Source organism: Polypterus senegalus, chromosome 1 (genome assembly GCF_016835505.1).
Source record: "Polypterus senegalus isolate Bchr_013 chromosome 1, ASM1683550v1, whole genome shotgun sequence".
NCBI classification, from domain to species: domain Eukaryota; kingdom Metazoa; phylum Chordata; class Cladistia; order Polypteriformes; family Polypteridae; genus Polypterus; species Polypterus senegalus.
Window position 1 is genome coordinate 244048082 of NC_053154.1, and position 20371 is coordinate 244068452.

At 36.6% G+C, this 20371-nt stretch overlaps 1 protein-coding gene across 3 annotated transcripts in view; it reads left to right on the forward strand.

Annotated features, from left to right (window-relative positions):
* Nucleotides 1-19501, forward strand: part of exoc6 (exocyst complex component 6) — a 200750-nt gene extending 181249 nt beyond the window's left edge. For 2 of the 3 annotated variants that reach the window (XM_039770996.1, XM_039771004.1), the window contains 2 exons: nucleotides 16609-16721; nucleotides 19048-19501. In XM_039770996.1, coding sequence (XP_039626930.1) covers nucleotides 16609-16721; nucleotides 19048-19180 — 246 coding nt within the window. In that variant the 3' untranslated portion in view covers nucleotides 19181-19501. Of the gene's footprint in view, nucleotides 1-16608; nucleotides 16722-19047 lie in introns of those variants that run through there. The other variant, XM_039771011.1, reaches the window with a different exon arrangement.
* Nucleotides 19502-20371: the final 870 nt, after the last annotated feature.

Below are 20371 nucleotides of genomic sequence, written 5' to 3' on the forward strand. Positions count from 1 at the left end.
TTGACAGAATGAATGTAAATGTTAATTCCATCTTCCGTTTAGATAGATAGATAGATAGATAGATAGATAGATAGATAGATAGATAGATAGATAGATAGATAGATAGATAGATAGATAGATAGATAAGATACTTTATTATGAGAGCTGCGTACTCTCATATATTTGCCATTTTTTGTTAGTCTTCTCTGATTCTTTATGATCATGTACTGTATATACTCTTTCATGTGTAAAGTGTTTAAGTGTCAAGGTTTCCCACTTTACAAATTCTATTGAAATTTCTGTTACAAGCTAAATTGCTTATAATTTATTTAATTCTTGTTATTTATAATGGGTTGGATAATGGATGAATGGATGGCAATATATGTGTTGTGTGAGTTTCCTGTTTATTGCTCTATTTCATTGTAATGTACATTTTTTGTGTTTAATTATTGGTATATTTTGTATGATGATAAACAAAGAACTCCAGTGTCGCTCACTGTTTTATACAGACAAACTGTTAAAGGGAAAGGGAAAGTTTTTGTCATTTTAGCCTAGTTTATATATCAGCCAGCAGGTTTTCTTCATTTGTTTAATAACTAGGTATTCTAAACTATCATCAGACAGATATACTCTTGTACTTGTATTGCGTAAGATTTTTACTTTATTTTTAATTTTGCATAGGATAAAGAAATGACAGGCATGTTTACACTCCAAAGTCAGACGTGAATATACAGCCATGTAAAAAAGTTAGCAAAACCTTGGAACACTGTATCAAGAATTTATTAATGCAACCTTTTATACTGGATGTTTAAAAAAAATTAGTTGCTATCTTAAAACCTGTCACAAAATATTATTCCCATATTGTGTAGTCTTTGTTTATGTCTGCTTCTTTTTTAGGTTTTGATTCCAGTAAGTCTGTTACATATAAGCACACAAATTCGAACTGTTGAACTGACCCAGAAGCCAAAAGAACAATGCCTGAAAAATGATTATTTCCATCCATCCATCCTCGTCCGCTTATCCAAAATTGGGTTGCGGGGGCAGCAGCTTGAGCAGAGATGCTCAGACTTCCCTGTCCCCGGCCACTTCTTCTAGCTCTTTTAGGGGGAATCGCAAGGCATTCCCAGGCCAGCTGAGAGACATAGTCCATCCACCGTGTCCTTGGTCTTCCCCGGGGCGTGGACGTGCCCAGAACACCTCACCAGGGAGGCGTCCAGAGGGCATCCTGACCAGATGCCCGAGCCACCTCATCTGAATACTCTCGATGCGGAGGAGCAGCGGCTCTACTCTGAGCCCCTCCCAGATGACTGAGCTTCTCACCCTATCCTTAAGGGAAAGCCCAGACACCCTGCGGAGGAAACTGATTTCAGCCACTAGTATTCGCAATCTTGTTCTTTCGGTCACTACCCATAGCTCATGACCATAGGTGAAGATGGGAACGTAGATCGACTGGTAAATTGAGAGCTTTGCCTTACGGCTCAGCTCTTTTCTCACCACGACAGACCGATACAGAGCCCGCATCATTGCGGATACCATACTGATCAGAGTGGGTATTCCCCGCTTTTCTGGCTGAGGTCTCGGATTTGGAGGTGCTGATTCCCATCCATCCCAGACGCTTCACACTCAGCTGCGAACCGATCCAGAGAGAGCTGAAGATCATGGCCTGATGAAGCAGCAGGACAACATCATCTGCAAAAAGCAGTGACCCAATCCTGAGTCCACCAAACCGGGCCCCCTCAACACCCTGGCTGCGCCTAGAAATTATGTCCATAAAAGTTATGAACAGAATCGGTGACAAAGGGCAGCCCTGGCGGAGTCCAACTCTCACTGGAAACGGGCTCGACTTACTGCCGGCAATGCGGACCAAGCTTTGACACCGGTTCTACAGGGACCGAACAGCTCTTATCAGGGGGTCCGCTACCCCATACTCCTGGAGCACCCCCCACAGGACGAAAACCACACTGTTCCTCCTGAATCTGAGGTTCGACTATCCGATGGACCCTCCTCTCCAGAACCCCCGAATAGACTTTTCCAGGGAGGCTGAGGAGTGTGATCCCTCTGTAGTTAGAACACACCCTCCGGTCCCCCTTTTTAAAGAGGGGGACCACCACTCCGGTGCACCAATCCAGAGGCACTGTCCCCGATGTCCATGCTATGTTACAGAGACGTGTCAACCAAAACAGTCCTACAACATCCAGAGCCTTGAGGAACTCCGGGCGTATCTCATCCACCCCCGGGGCCCTGCCACCAAGGAGTTTTTTGACCACCTCGGTGACCTCAGTCCCCAGGCTCTGCATCCTCATTGGAAGGCATGTTAGTGGGATTGAGGAGGTCTTTGAAGTACTCCCCCCACCGACCCACAACGTCCCGAGTTGAGGTCAGCAGCACACCATCCCCACCATATACGGTGTTGACACTGCACTGCTTCCCCCTCCTGAGACGCCAGACAGTAAGCCAGAATCTCCTAAAAGCCGTCTGAAAGTCATTCACCATGGCCTCTCCAAACTCCTCCCATGCCCAAGTTTTTGCCTCAGCAACCACCGAAGCCGCATTCCGCTTGGCCTGCAGGTACCTATCAGCTGCCTCCAGAGACCAACAGGACAAAAAGGTCCTATAGGACTCCTTCAGCTTGACGGCATCCCTCACCGCCGGTGTCCACCAACGGGTTCGGGGATTGCCGCCACGACAGGCACCGACCACCCTACGGCCACAGCTCCGGTCAGCCGCCTCAACAATAGAGGCACGGAACATGGTCCATTTGGACTCAATGTCCTCCACCTCCCTCGGGCCATGGTCGAAGTTCTGCCAAAGGTGGGAGTTGAAGCTACTTCTGACAGGGGACTCTGCCAGCCGTTCCCAGCAGACCCTCACAACACGTTTGGGCCTACCAGGCCTGACCGCCATCTTCCCCCCACCATCGAAGCCAACTCACCACCAGGTGGTGATCAGTTGACAGCTCCGCCCCTCTCTTCACCCGAGTGTCCAAGACATATGGCCGCAAGTCCGATGACACGACCACAAAGTTGATCATCGAACTGAGGCCTAGGGTGTCCTGGGGCCAAGTGCACATATGAACACCCTTATGCTTGAACATGGTGTTCATTATGGACAATCCGTGATGAGCATAGAAGTCCAATAACAAAACACCGCTCGGGTTCAGACAGGGGGCCCATTCCTCCCAATCACGCCCTTCCAGGTCTAACTGTCATTGTCCACGTGAGCATTGAATGATTATTTTCCTTCCCAATTCACACAATGCATTACAAAATCAAAAACTTTCTATACATAAAACATTTGAAAAATAAAAGACTAAAATATTATTTGTACTAAAATATCTTTTTTCTTGATTTTTCAGCTCTTTTGGCAGTAGCACTTTATCTCCCTTGGAATTCCTATGATTTTTTCCTTTTAAATTTACTCTGATACACTCTTGTTGAGGAGTGTCAGTCATTTGCAATGATACAGCCTTTTTCCCTGATTTTTCATTGTGCTTCAGAAATGAATTTTGGTTGGTAAATTCAGGACAGTTCATCTCCTTGTTTTGAAACATCCCAAATTGCCTGGCTCAATTTTGTAGTTGGTCATTATTCTGGTAGGACATAACTTCCTTGCACCAGTTTAGGTTCTTGAGGAAATAGTTAAAGTCCTCTTGATTCACAGAATTGGTCACAAAACAACTAAATCGGCCATGCTTATTGTCAATCCAATCCTCATACTACAAATCCTAAGAGGTTTTCTTGGCAGGTATTAATGTATCTGTGTATGGTTCTTTATTGTTCTGTAATTAGTGAATATATACATACAAATACACATATGTATACATATACAGTATGAATGTTTAGATTCTTTTTTTATTGTGTTAATTATTAGTTGCAGTTAAAGTACTGGAATTTGGTGTTTACTGTCAACTACATCAGCATTGCCATTTTGCCTTAATTTCTCACACAGTTCTGCTCTCATACATACTGTTTATTGGGTTCTGATGTGATTAAACACCCACACTTTATAATACTAGTACATACTATATAATGTTCATTTTTGAACAGACTATAATATCACTGTATTAAGTTGAGAGAAAGTCACAGTTGTTATTCCAGTTCAATAATGTTTTTAATTGGACATGAAGGTGGCATTTGATTCAGCAGCCAGGACATAACTCATAAGAATATCCATTTTCTTTGGTGGCTACATGCTCAGACCATCTCAAGTCAAGTCTTTATTTTTCCTCTGCATGCTCAGTTAACCACCATTAAGTAAGAGGCTGCTTATGAATGTTTAGGACCCAGATGGTAGTAGTTCTTAAGACTGATAAGTTGGACAACTGGACGATAGGTAGACATGAAAAGAACAGTCTAAATTAAATGGCAAACAAAAAAAATCAAAGAAGCACTAGAGGACATAGTCATAAACATTGGCAATAGGGTTCAGGGTACAAATTGGAAGGCTATAACAAAAATGAATGACCAGTGGACAAGTCATAAACATTAGAGCAAATTCCCAAAAACAACAGCTAAAGAAAAGACTTGACACAGAGTACAGAGAACTATTGATCTATAAAACTGCAAATACTAAGTGCAAATGGTTTTCTAAAATATAAATGCAAACAGGCTCAAATGGCTTGAGATTAATGGCATATAATTGGTAGAATCAAGTTGCAGTGTTGGTTGAAATCCAAACATAAGATTCTTGACTGCCAAAGGTCAGGCAGTATAAATAATTCAGGAAAAAGTGCAAATACCTTCTAATAAATTTTGATGGAATGGCACATTACTGAAAATCTTAATTTTCTGAGGAAAGATTATTTAAGATGACATACTTTTTCACCTTAGCTTATAGTTTTATTATATATTTTTACAGGATTTCTGAAAGCTAAAACATGGTATATTTTCTATTCATTCTTATTAGGTGAACTGTTGTCTCATAAAGTGCAGTACAGAATTTTGTTAATGAATATGTTTATTTGTATTTTCATATTCCTGCATTTGTCACTCATGAAATAACTGCATAGGATCTTTGTATATGATTATTCATGATTATTCTTGGTGTAAATATCATTCAATGCTCAAAAATCATTGACAGTCATACTGTACACACTTTAAAGCCTATTTATTTTTATACTTCATAGTATATGGTTATAATCAATGCATAATTACATTTTACATCGCTATTTCCATTCCTACACTTTGTATTTTACAAGCTACTGCATGCTAATGTGATGTCTGCTTATAGCATTTCCTTAGGTATTTTGTGTCCTTAGCTGTTAAATTTATAATGGGATTTGCTAAACATCTAGTCTTGGGAATGTTGTTACCATCACAGTAAAAAGCCCGTAAACAGTCCCTGAGACATACATTTCCCACTTCAAAGTCTTAATTTGACAGGAGTGCCAGAGAATTAGGAGGAGATGCATTTGGGTTCACTATAAGAAATGACAGGCTCCTTATGCTGTTTTAACTTGAGGACTTGGTTTCAGAAAAGTATACTGCCCTGTGGGAGAAAGAGGTTTAAAAGGATTAGTTTGAACCCAAATAACTTTTGACTTCTTCCTGGCATGCAAGTCAGTATAGTTTTAGTGATTGTTCTGTGGCAATTTATTCATCAATTATTAAAAAAAGAAACATAATTAGAATTGTAGCTTAGTGGAAAGCTTTTAAAAGGATGTTAATGAGTTTTTAATGTTTTAAGGCCGGTAACAAAACAAACACAAACATTTTAACATATTTCAATTAATTCGCTCATAGAACTATGGAAGCAAATACCTTTATGTGCATAATGATAGGCTTTAAAACATTTCAAAGGACAATTTCCATTTTAATAACTGTGTGAATGAATTTATTCTGCACATTTTTTAATTCCAGTATAGGATCATGGGGGAAGTCAGAGCATGTTTTTAAAACTCAGTCTTATTTTGAAAAGCTTTACAGAGGCAATATTTTTCTATTTAAGATGTGTTAATATGAAGATGCTGAGCTAATTAAAAATTGCAATTCTACTGTGGACACCAAACAGTATCTGAGTTATTGTAAATTCTACTATTTTGGTAGATTCAATTAGAAATACATACATTACATTGTGTTTTTGCTTGTCTTATACAATATGAAGCGAACAGAGTGCAATCTCAAATCCCAAGCTTCTCATCTAAACATTTTGAGAAAGTAAGCCTATCATAATTGTATCTATTGCCCTAACACCTAATAGATACATAGCATTGTATTGTAGAATTAGCTCACAGTAATGATAAGTGCAGCATCTGTAACCAGAAGCATTATTTTCCATCCCTGCTCAGTCAGTTTGTTTTGTACACCTTCAAGTGTAAAACCTGCCCAGTATTTTAAAAACTTTTAAAATTAGTACATTCTAGCAGACTGATTGTTAAATTCTTCTCCAAAAAAATCATACGTTTTAGCTCCACCTCTGTAGGTACATGTAGAACTGGTGAATTTCTGCTGGATGTAAGTGCAAATACGCTTGTTGGTACAGTTTGCCACTAGACTATACTAGATATGTGCTGATGGATTAGAATCTACTAGACTTGATTTGAGTCATTATCAGAACAACAGCAAACATAGAGGCATCTATTGTTCTTCACTAGATCTACTATCTATTGTCTTAACATTCTGTAATCCTATCTTTATAAAGCCTGCCTACATTACAGATGAATACACACCTTATAAACATTAAAATATTTTTATTATTTTGTAAACAGATATAAAGAATTACAGTGTTAAAAGAAGATATATATGCAAATACATACATTCTGTAACCTGCTTATTTCAATTTAATGTTGCAGGGAGCCAGAGAAGCACTTGACCTAAGGGAGGAAACAACTCTGGCAACCCAAACACACGCATCTTTGGGAATGTAGAATGAATACCCATGCAGATTTTGGGGAAACATGCAAACTCCATAAAGGAAATGATTGGGCATATTCGTTAATAAAGAAATATAATTAGGCAGTTGCAACCATCAGCATCAAAATACATCATTCCAAAGCATTCCCTCAGCCTTTACTGTACTACTATAGTTTGTCAGTGAATGTAAGAAAAATCCAATGAAAGCTGCAATGTCCAGTACTTAATGAACTGGTTGTCTTTATAAACGTACCTTTCACAAGGTAAGTGTTTTGGGGGAAGCCTGAGAGAAAAAAATGAAATCAAAGTTTGACACTTCATTGGTTTGGTTTGCAAGATTATTAAACTGCAGTGTTTGGGTACAAAAAGTTGTTGCTCCACAGTAAACTCAAACCAGTTAAACAAAAAGGTAGGGTAATCTCTCCAAGTTTGAGTAACAATCAAACATGTTTAAGACAGGCTTGCCTAATTTAAATCTGACTAACTTTAGCCTTTACTGTCAAAGTGAAATTTTCAGTATACTGGTTCAAGAGGCACATAATGTGACAGCTTCCAAAAAAATGGTCATAGCTATTAGTCTAGAAAGATCTAAAAATCCACTTCTATGGCACTGGCACTCCACCAAATCCCAGTTAGAGTCACAAAGTCCAACTAGAGGTGGTGGGGACATCATTTAATCTTTCCCAATTTTCCATGAAGTCATAAAGACCCCTTGAGTAACATTTAAACATCTGTAGACTTTGTTTAAGGTCTTTACTCAGAAATGCACCATAAGAAATTCACTGAAAAAACATGGAATCTATGGTACAACAGCACCCACTGTTTACTTATAATAACTTGAAAGCTTTTCTCAAATTTGTTAAACTGCATAAGGGTAATCATCAGTGCAAGGATTACAATTTTGGCCTTTACAATACAACAAAGTAAACCCATACATGACAGGGATTAAACCGAGTATACCAATAGCAACAACAACATTTTGCTGTCCATTTTCTTAACCTGTTTTGTTCCAGTTGATGGTTATTGGGAACCAAGGCAGGGAGCAGTCCTGGATGGCATGCCAGTCCACCTGATGGCACACTAATGCCCATGTATATTCACACAGGTATAATTTAGAGTCCACAAGTGACATGGCAGGCAACTTTGGAATGTCAATAAAAATAGGGAAACCAGTCAAGCCAGGGTCCAAGTGGTGTGAGGTTGCCAACAGCAAACATCAAATATGTAGTCTTCATTTGGGATGATTGGGAAATAATTATTGAACCATCAAAAAATGCTCTTAGTCCAGAAAGATTTGCTTATATAAATAGGATTTCTATCCTTTATAAGAACTAACACTTTTGTTTTGAGAAGAGTTATGTTTAAAATGGATAGGTTTTATTTTTGTCATGTATTTTTTAATATTTGAAAAGGCAAGTTTTAATTCACTTTCTAACTACATATTGACTTGATAAATAATTATAATTATCACCCAGTAATAGTTACCTACTGAAACTCTGGTAAAAAAAAGTTACACTTACCACTAGTACATGAAAAATGTGTATCTGCACATCATTATATAATAAGCTAGTAAAACACCTCACAAAATGAAAAACATTAATATTTTAAAATTATATTCACTGTAGATATCCACCAAAAACAAGTGTACTCCACATTTATACTTTAACGAAAGATAGCTTATATTTGATTTGTTGTTGTTGACATATTTACTGTTGAGCTTTTTGATTTAGTGTGACTACAATGTTTGTACATACTAAGGTGAGGTGTAAAAACAAACAGTAGTGACATCATGTTCTTAACACTCTTTAAGCTCCACATGTATTGCAGAACAGTGAGCAACAGGCTAAGCAGTGTGATTGCCTTCTTATTTGGCAATAGGTTAATCGCCTACACTGGTTATATGGAGGTCAGATGGCGATGTTTTTCTCCTCTGCAGGCCTTGTAGATCATCTTCTATGTGTTTTAATAACAGCCTTCTCTGCAGTGTTAATTATGCCTATAGGCTGTGAAAAAACACCGTTTATCTGTTCTAAGTGTCCTGACATGTTTATCAGTCAAACTGAAGCTAACAGAAAAGTAATTACACATACAATTAGGTTCAGGAGTGACAGGCCGATTAACAGTTAATTAATTGTTTAACATACTTGGGACTTATTTTCTAAAATCTAATTAGGCCACAGTTTGCCTCTATTCTAAATCTAATTTACATAAAGTGTAAAAAATAAAAATTAGAGTCACTTGAATTAACTCTGCTGAAAAGCCATATTTGTCTTTTAAAATTAAATTAGTTGTAATGTGTGGAAATAATGTTCCAGTACAACCAAATTTATATTTTATAAAAGGAAAGATATTCTTGATTGCTTAAATGTGTTAGCTATGCTAAACCTATTTAGCATCAAGACATTAGGCATTTTTAGAGATCTTTACCCTTGTTGCTGCTTTGCAAATTTTCCATTTCCAGATCTTTATGCCATCTTTAAGGGATTAGCCATGTAAAACGCAGAAAAATGCATTTTCTGTCAGTCATCTTGATGATTTTAACTAAGCTGTTTAATGACTACTCTTTTACCAGTTCTGTCTTTAAGATTATGCTTTGCATTTTTATCTGGTTTAGAATTAAGTTAAAAGCTAGTTTTTTTATCTTTCCTTTTCCAATTTTTTCATGAAAACATCTTACTCATACAATTACTGCTGAATTATACCTTTAGCCTTTTAATTGGTAAATTAATCAATCCCTGAGAGAGCAGTGCAGATGCATTTTTGAGCTTTAATAAAGACCATTTTAATTTGAAATTAAATATCAACTACAAAATATTTTGTCTTTGACTTTTTTGTCATTTCAGTCTTTAGTATTATTTTCAGCACATCTTTCTGTTTTCGCCAGTCTCTCGTGCACTTTTCAGAAATTCAGATTTTGAGTGCATGCTTTATAAGTAGACTATATATTTGTAGTCTTTGCAAAGATTATCATTTCTTAAAGACAGTTGCCATTGTTTCTTTCTTTATGCCAGACATTCTTTGCTATTGTATGAATGTAATAGTAAAATCATTTTCTCACTACTATACTGTAAGTTTTCCCACTAACCAGCACTAAAAACACATAAATAGCATAAAAATCAGTTTTGAAGTTCACCTTCATTTTATTGTACTGATTTTGTTGAAGTATTAATTTTGCCATTTACTGTCTCCATTCTCCCATGTGTGACAGTAATGCACTTCCTATTCTTATGCGAAAGACCACGTACATTTGACATTTACACAGAGCAGGCTGCAGGAGATTTGTCCTCCAACACATAAAGTAATGGCACCATTCCCAGGTGTGATTTTATTTTTTGTGTGAAACATCACAGCCTGTTTGGGATAGTTGACCAGTGTAGAAAAAGACCTGATTACAATTTCCTTCCAGTGAAGCATTCTGCATTGTATTTTTTCCTTGTTTATGTATTTAATGTCTCAATGCTGAAACCTTTTACTATTTGAAATAATTTACTGGAACTTTCTGTATTATATTTACAGATGTATTTTGTTAACTGTTAACTTTTACCGAATTAACCTTTTTAGAATAGGCATTATTCAGGTAGCCACTTGATGATGAGCACTCAAATCCAAACAGAATTCAAACAAGAATAGCTCCTCTTTAGGAAATATTGTTTTTTGCACTTGTGTTTGACTGTGTCTGAATCTGCAGAATTGGAGCAAAAGTAACACTTATTAGCAAATAGAAGACTATCATACATGTTTAAGGGCAAAGTTTGGGTGCACCCCTTACAAATTCACATGCATTGTCGTTTGCAGTTATATATTGTCCCTATAATTATTGGTGTGTTAAAATTAAGCTTCAAAGTGACACATGTGCATTTGTTAAAATGGCTTTAGTGGATTAAAGAAACAAATTCAATAAATAATTGGGGGTTAGTTAAAGAGTATTTCCTCCTGGAGGATTTTATGCAATTCAGCTTAAGTTTCTTTAAATTGCTGTGACTGGTTTGATGTTTGGCCTCGGTCAGAAAACTGTTCTTGAAAAATGGAGAGGTGGGGCAGGGGGTCATGCTTGAGCACTATGACATCCTCTTCACCACCTGCCGGGCACCATGCTTTGCTTTGAGGAGGTCCATACATAAACTTCAAAAGCTAATCACAGTTACTTTGTTTTAAAAAATAACTGATCTGGGCTTCTGTTATACAGTTTTTTTCTGAGGTAATGACAGTGAGAGCGATGTTGTGATTTGCTCTTAACATTGTGGCCAATTCAATTTGCAAAGGCTGCCATGGGAAGGAGTAGAGTGGACTTCTGTAGTGTGCAAGATAAATTTTGATATTAAGCAGGTTTCTCTGCGTTGCTGCGGCACTTACATCAAAAAGATTGAACCTCATAAGATGGTATGCAGACTCCTATAATTCTACTTTATAAAAATGTAGGCCTTTTCTTGTGAGACGAAGTGTAAATTCTAGTTAAGAAATATTATGAGGTAAGGCACATTTTGAAGAATTAGATTGTGACTAAAATAAAGTTTGAATACCACTACAATATACCATTTATCACAGATATGGAACATTAAACTGTTTACTTTTGTTTTTGAAGTTACAGCACCATACTTGATTTTGTGTGAAGGGGCCTTTAACCAGCAACATTGAACTTTCTGAAGTAAAACAAACACAAAGATCCCTGTTTTATGTAGATGGCCAGTTAGTAAGCCGAGCCTCTGGACACTGAGATACAAATACAACAACAGATCCTTATACTTTATATAATTTGTCATTAAACAACAAATTATATTAAATGTACATTGATTTTAAATCTAATACTGAACTGAACATATCATAAACTTATAACATTTATATTCACAAAACTATGTAACAATACTTTGTAAAAAAAAAAAAAAAGGAACTGTGATAGAACAAGGAGGAGGAAAACAGACATAAATAGTAGTATAGTAGTTCTTCCTGTGACAACTAGAAGAATATGCAATATATATATATAATATATATATAATTGCCTTCAAGCAGCTGAATTCTGTTTTAGTTATCTTATACTGTTGTGAGAGGAGGATGCCCTTTATTCAAAGTAAATACAAATAGTAGTTTATTAATAAAGTAAACTCAAGCTGAGAAATGACCACAAAAACAGAAAATACCAAATTGGGTGAAGTGAAGCCTGTCAGTATGGCTCCCTCTCTAGCACTGTGCCATCATGAAGGACTCTTAGCAATCCTAGCCCATTTCTTTTGTGCCTTTGTCCTGAACACCCCCTGACTAGTGATAAAACTAGTGGCCTTTATTTTGAGACATTTGAAAAGGTAGAGAAAATCTTTAACATAAATATGAAATTTGCTTGAGTAGCCCAGATATTTTTTGAATTGCATTATTTATCTTCAGTATCTGTATCCTCACATACACTTTCCATCAGTTTTCTCACATTATTTGTTCAGCTTTTTGTTCAATTTTACAAAAAAGCCTACAAATAAAAAAAGATATAAATAGGAAACTAAAGATGTTGGTTGGTTTTTTTCCTGTTGTTTCAAAGAATTGATTTTAAATGATTTAAACTACTTTATGATAATTGTTAAGTGTTTTATTTTCAACAGAATATCAAACAGCCCTGAAAAGCTCACCAATCATGTCACGTCCATGTGGATTTCCTCATAGAACTCTACAAATCCTTCTTAGCAATGCAATGAATGCACTTTTATCAAAGAGCTTGGGCAGCCCTGGTTAAATTGTACATTTCTCTGATTGTCTTAAGTTAACACATACTGAGTGCATACTTAAACATTAGCTCTGAACATTTTAAATTTACTCTTCATTGCCTTGATTTTTAGTTTAAAAGTTTAGAAGTTTAAAAAAATTAAAAATGTTAAGTAATATGAAGATGTCAAGGAAATTTGGAGGTGTTTTTATTGTTCATGTAAGAGCTTTCCGTTCTTGCTTAAGGATTTTTCCTCATTCTTCCTTGAAGTAGTCTTTCAGCTAAGAAACCATCTTTCTGAGTGCACAGCTTCTCGTAGGTCTTCCTGCAGATTTCTAATAATATTTAAGTTAGTGGACTGCGATGGCCATTCCAAAACCAGAACATTTTGTTTCTATAAGTATTTTATGGTTGTTTTGAATTAGTATTTTGATGAAGTGTCAGTCATCTATTCAGCTTTGACTTTTTCACTGGCTCAGAGACATTGTATTGAGCTGAATCCATTCTTAACTCCGTCAACACAATATTGTCGATTATCACTGGCTGACGCACTGACCCAATGCACAACAGGACAGCATAATGTTCTTTTTCAAATGTTTCATCTGTTTCTCTCCCAAAGTATGTATGAGGCTGTGACCACAAAGTTCAAATTTTATTTCATTAGCCACAACACTTTGTTAAAAAAAATGCTTAGTCTGTCCTTAGCCTTAATAATAATAATACATTTTATTTATATAGCGCCTTTCTCATGCTCAAGGCACTTACAGAATATAAGAAAGAACGGCAGGGTATACAGTATATAGCATTGTACAAACCAGTTATTTTGCATGCCTCAAAAGAAGACTTGTTCTGATAAAGTTGTGTGAAAAATTTCTGTGCAGATCATTTTTGTACAAGCACCACAAGCACAAGCACAGTGGATGTGTGGACTACTGACCTGGACTCTGTTAACCCTCTCCATAGGGCCTTTGCAGTTCAGTTAAATTTTATATAGTGCTCTACACCCCAATAAATAACATCTGTGTTTTTTCTCTATTCACGACAAGTAGTTATCATCTATTCACTCTTTTAATTCAATGGCACAATTATTTAAGGACACGCAAGGAGAAATGTGATTTGGTGTGAAAGAAATCTATAGCAAGGTGTTACGTACATACAGATGAAAGTGAGTGTTACGTTTTCCAGAATCTCTGAGAGGAAGGATGTAAAATAAGAACAGTCAGAGTATTGAGCCCTGTGAGACACCATGTCTGACTTGTGAAGATAATGGAGTTTTGTGAAAACATTTGTGTACATGCTAAAATTGATTTGATTTGCATGAACTAAACCATTCAGGGATGGTGCCTGAGTGCCCAACATAATTTTCAAGCCTACATTATATAACAAAATAGCGTGATCATTGGTGTTGAAGAATGTGCTTACATTTAACAAAATAATTGCTTGACATTTTCATTCATCAAATATTAAAATGTAATATACCACATAAGTTAATGCAGCTTCTGTACTGTGACTAGCATGAAAACTAGAACGTAAGTGACCTGAAAGGTGTTAGGTGAGACTAAAGTTATGTGCCAACTAGTTTTTCAAGTACTATAGAAAGAAAAGGTAAATCTGAAATAGGTCTATAATTGTTATGTACTGTATATTGTGTTCTTGTTTTTACTCTTTTAACAATAGCCTGCTGACTGACACTTTTAGCGCATTAGGAACTGTGCCAGACAGTAATGTTAACAATGGATGCTGCTGGGACAGAGATTGAGCTTTTCAGTAGGTTTGTTGGGACTGTGTTTAAGAAATTAAAGCTGTTATTTCCTACTTTATTATCAAGTTAAAGTTAATAAGGTGAGAAATACAGGTTGACACTACAAGATTTAGTTCACAAGATGACTTTGAAATTGGGATGATATTTGAGTTCAGGTTTATACAGTATGTCTGACCAGTTTGCAAGCAATTCCTTACTTTCCATGTATTAATGATTTTTCTTCCAGTGGAAACGTCAGGCTGGATACGTTCAGATCAGTTTATAGTCTTCCCTAGCTTTGTAAAATCCCTTATCTTCCTTTTCAAATCCTTAGTCTGATGTTTAAAGGAGACTGGGGTTACATCATCCTTGGAGGTCAGGAAAGTCAGAGTATTTATTGGGCTCATCAACTGACTGCTCTTGGCTTAATTTAACGTCTAACAAAAAAAATTTTACTGTCAGTTGAATTCAGCATAAAATAGTAATTGTGCATTAATATGTGTAGAAACATGTAATGTCTGGTTTCTATCTCTCAAGAATCACTGATAGATGCATTTTGACTGAGGACTCCATGCTACTGCATACTGCTCTACTGGTACAGCTGGCTAGGTAGAAAAGATAGATGTTACTATTGCAGACGAACAGGTGGGAAAGAAACCCACCTCATTTACCCCTATTGAATGACATCGCTATACTACATCGCCCTTCGTGGCGAGGGATCCACTCCTTATGCCCTTCCATGTTTGTCCTCAAAACAAGAAGCAGGTTTCTTTTAGAACTAAAACCTTTCGCTCAGTTAAGAATTCTTTCTTCAAAACAAATACAACTATTTGTCTTTTTGTTCCACAATAAAAAAACGTGTCTGTTTCCTTTTATTGTTTTTCTCTCTTTCTAAATTTTTACTTCTGATGAGCAGCTTCCCACTTTGACTTGTGTATTTAACGCTCCACCAAGGAATATGACCCTACTAGGTGTATTGATGCCATTGGTGCCTTTGAAATGACAACATCTTACATATTGCATCTGGTATTACTGACGGGTGACAGCTGCCAAAATGCTAGCAAATGAAACAAAAAGATGAAACAGATATCCCAAAAAAAGGCAAAGATTTCCAATAATGGTCTGAAAGTGCAAATCAAAGCTCCAACATCATAACAAGAACCTTGTTTGCATGTCATCTGGCTATGTCTTTGCCCTGGTTCCTGTGTCTGACCACCACATACACTGACCTGAAATAAGCTGCATCATGTTGCTGTGTCCTCTGACTTGAATGTTCTCGGAAAGCAGTTAACAATGAGATCACATGGGGAGGTGAAAATGTGATGTGGGCTGGAAGAAGCTACTTTAGGCTGCAGTGGTGTCTGTGCCATATTGACCCCTGCCTTGTGCACAATGTTGCCAGAACAGGCAGACTCCCCACAATTTTGAAATGGATAATCAAGTTAGAAAATGGATGGTTGGAAGAACATTCAGCTGCAATAATGGCGTACATTTTGTAATTAATAATTTTCTAATATGTTTCACTGAATGGAAGTGACTTTCACCCATCCTGACATTAGGATTTCTCCAATTCACACACATTGGCATTGCTGATGGACTGCAAAGGTTAAGCTCTTCCACAGATTCTTCATTGGACTTTGGTCACAATTTTGATTTGGACATTCAAGAACATTTATATTTTGTCTTGAAGCAATCCAATGTAGATAAGGCCATTTACGTTGGACTTTTCTGCTGCAGAAGAGCTGGTGGTGACATTAGAATTATTAATAAGAGGGAAAAGGAAACTTAAAGAACATGATAATTCAGTTTTTTTTTCCCCACTGTAACATTTGACATTGATTGCAGTTTCACCTATAAACAATTAGTTTTGAGAATGTGACTTTCAGATAAGCGATTATCTGTACAAAAATGTAAAATAAACAGCATTTTAATTCAGCATTCTTATCTCTTTATGAATACTCATTCGGTATATTGTTAAATCTGGAAGATGAGTCATGGAGAGCAACTGTGAACTCCTCTATTATTTGTACCTTTGAGTACTCTTTGTCATTTTCAAATAAACAATTTTAAGGAATCAAATTAAAATGCAACATTGTGAAGCATGAGACACCTTTAGAAGTAATAATGCCTATTTATAATTTCTTGCAAAGGATATTTTTTATAGAAATGTGAAGGCCTGAAAAGTGGTAGTGAATGGCAGTGTCACTGCAAACAGTAATACAATCATACAGTAACTGATTTTAAATGTTGTCATTTTAAAACACCTTATTTTGTAGCACAAATAGAACAGTTTGACACACACATTTTGATTAAATTGCTAACCTCTCACCAAACACGTTCTTTTTTCTCAGCTCCTTGACCTGTTTATGGTTTGGGACTGGTCCACGTATCTAGCGGACTATGGACAGCCCACCTCCAAGTATCTACGAGTAAACCCTTCTACTGCTTTAGCACTACTGGAGAAGTAAGTTCTTCTAGTTTATTAAAATAGTGTATAATGTTTTGATGCTGTTTATAACAAAACAAAATAGACTTACAAAAAAAATCAATAAATACACACTATATGAATGAGGCAGACACTCCTGTTGAAATTGTGAATTATATCCTTCTCTTAACTTTCTAAGGTATCAAATTTAATGTCTCAAGGGAGTGTCTCTTTTAAATAGCATGTGCCTTTGCTAATTTTAACCAACAAGACATGAAATATGTATGAAAACTTTTTTTTTTTTTAATAGATTCTCTTCCGTTCTAAGACCAAGGAATCTCCACTGCACCTCTTATTGTCTTCCACACCATATTGTACACTTGCACAGAAAACATACTGGTTGTATTTTTAACACTTAGTGGCCAGCAGCAAGAAGAAGAGCCCAATTTCTTTCAGGCACGGATTCAACATCTTGTTGGAAACATTCCTTAGGGCATTTTGGTCTTTGCTACCTCGATAACATCCTGTTTCACACCCATGCTACCAACCTTGTCTTCCATCTCATTAAGCTGTTCTGTCAGACTGAGGTCTGGGTACTATGCAGGTCATTGAGGTAAACTGGCATGTCCATGGATCCAGCTTAAGATGAAGGAATGCATCATAAAGCATGTTTGAAAAAGGGTAGACATCGTTTTATGTGTACTATCAACAGCAATTCTTATGTATGCTGTGGCACTGAATGGGTGAATTGGTATTAAACCATTTAATGTGTCACAAGAAAGCATCTCCCACACCAGCACACAACCACGCAACTTTTACTGTTGACATAAAGGAGGATAGATTCAGAGATTCATGCTGTTAACACCAAATTCTTACCCTTCTATATGCATGTTACAAGTTATCTGCATATGGCAGATCAAGCAACAGTCAGTTTTGACTGTTATTACCTGCCCACTGGTGTCTCATCATCCTGTTCTTCGCTGATACGAGTTAAGCCCAGCATGCATGTGACGCTGCTGTAGTTAGTGTTGTTCAGTGTCAGGTATATTTTGCTTTCAGGGCTGCCTTTCAGAACACCACTGTTGTAAACATCTGTTACCTGTAGCATTTTGCTGTGGAAATGTGCCATTATAAAATGAAAGTTGTTGTTTTGAAAAGGGCACAAACCCTAAACCTCACATTCAATATGTAGCGTGTTTGGAAACATGCCGAGCTGTTCCATTTCTGTCTCTTTGGGAAAGCAACATCTTGCGGAAGGTTGACTGTTTGAAAATTGTTTGTCTGAATGTAAAGCCTAAATTCACATAAAATCTGTATTGAAGGGAATGTAACCCACTTCATTGATTTTTATGAAAGAAAAAAAAAAAAAACACATAAATTATTGTTTTTATTCTCCAGATAGTATGAACAGTGTACTAGTGATGCTTTGTTGCTTAATCCCAGCAGACACTTGCTACCAAGAAACAAAATAACACATTAAACCTGTTCAAGTGGAATAAAAGTACAAGAATACACTTTGCGTAATGCACTGTAGTCTTTAAACATGCACAGCATCAGGGGCCAGTCAGTGAATATGAAAATATAACTAGTTTAATATTAAAACTAGTAATGTCTGCTTCCACCCATCATCGATCATGCTTTACCTGGGTCGGGCTTGCAGTGCTGCTGTGTACATTACGCATTTTGTTTTTCTCTTTTCTTTTGCAAGACAGGTAGACTTAGTATGAAGTGCCTTATAATTGTATTGTTGGCTTGTTGCAAATGTAATTGATGATAACCAATTTATTAAGCCATACTTAAATCTTTGGTATTCATTTAAACTGGGCTTTCTGTTTTTCAAAGTGTATTATTTATTTCATTTTAAATAGCATGCATCATTATTAGATATCTTAACAATAATGCGATTTCTCCAGCCAAAGGGAGTTCAGAATGAGACAGTGGGGTACATGGTGTAAATTTTTTTTTGCTGTTGTCTATGTCTTGGTCCAGAAATTAACACGATTGAAACAATGAAGCATTACTACTGCATCAAACGGGTGTTACTTTTATTTTTAACTTCTAGTTTTGCACTTTTTGGCTCATGTTGTACCTGTCATAGGCTTTATTACAAATTGAGAATTTTTTTTTGGTTTTGGCTGTATAGTTAAGCACTGAAAAGCAGCCCCTCAGCTAAAATTAAATTAAAACTACCTGGGATAGATTTCCAGAGTCTAGAAGCTGACAAACTGAAACAATTCAGATCTTTATCTGTAGTGTAAAGTAATCCTGGAAGTCATTTGGTTTTATTTCTGAAGCTCAGTAAGAGAGTGCTTTACCAATATCACGTTACTCACCTTTTGACTTTGCATTTATTGTTTCTTTGCAGAATGAAGGACACTAGTAAAAAGAACAACATTTTTTCCCAGTTCAGGAAAAATGATCGTGACAAGCAGAAGCTAATAGAGACAGTGGTGAAGCAACTGAGAAGTTTAGTGAATGGGATGTCACAACACACCTAACATCCTTAAGATTTTTCCCTTGAGCAATTTCAGTCAGTAAACGGATTTTTTTTTTTTCCCTTTTTCGGTGGGATGCAGTGTAAATATGAACTTTGAACAATTATGAAAGACTGAAACATAAAAGCAGTACAATGTTTTTTAATGTATTTTTAATGGATAAGAACTATGTTTTGTAAATCGTGAATGTGCACTGATTGTACCCTACATGCAAAGAGTGTTTCAAAACAAAATTAAGAATGTATCTTCTTAGGGATAATGAAGTCACAACAGACTGATATCTTAATAAATATTTATAATGTCTCTTCATGCCGGATTTAGTTACGCACATGTCTCTTATTGTCTTTTTAATCATTACGTTATTGTGTCCGGTGACACACCTTGATAAATCAGGCCACATTGTAATCAGAATCCCAGCTTGTTTTACTTACGGCTGCTTCTCATTCACACACAATAAGAAGGGATAAACAACAAAAGAAAGAACAATAGAGCAGCAAAGAACACTGCAAAAAGGGCTCTAGCAGTATCTATGAATCTGAGCCACTGTGGCAGATCGTACCTACGTCCTTCTCCCTCTCCACACAAATCTCACTGTACTGGAAAAATGGTAGCCTCTGTATAGAACAGCTGGCAAGGCTACAAAATGCAGAATTAAAAGAAATACAGTACTGCGCAAAAGTTTTAGGCAGGTATGAAAAAATGCTGTAAACAAAGAATGCTTTCAGAAATATAAATAATGATTTGTTTATTTTTATCAATTTACAAAATGCAAAGTGAGCAAACAAAAGAGAAATCTAAATCAAATCAATATTTGGTGTTACTACCTTTTGCCTTCAAACCAGGTACACTTGCACAAAGTCAGGGATTCTGTAGGATTCTAGTCAGGTGTATGATGAACCAATTATACCAAACAGGTGCTAATGATCATCAATGTCATACGTAAGTTGAAACACAGTCATTAACTGAAACAGAAACAGCTGTGTAGGAGGCTTAAAACTGGGTGAGGAACAGCCAAACTCTGCTACCAAGGTGAGGTTGTGGAAGACAGTTTCATGTCATGGCAAGATTGAGCACAGCAACAAGACACAAGGTAGTTATACTGCATCAGCAAGGTCTCTCCCAGACAAAGATTTCAAAGCAGACTGGGGTTTCAAGATGTGCTGTTCAAGCTCTTTTGAAGAAGCGTAAAGAAAC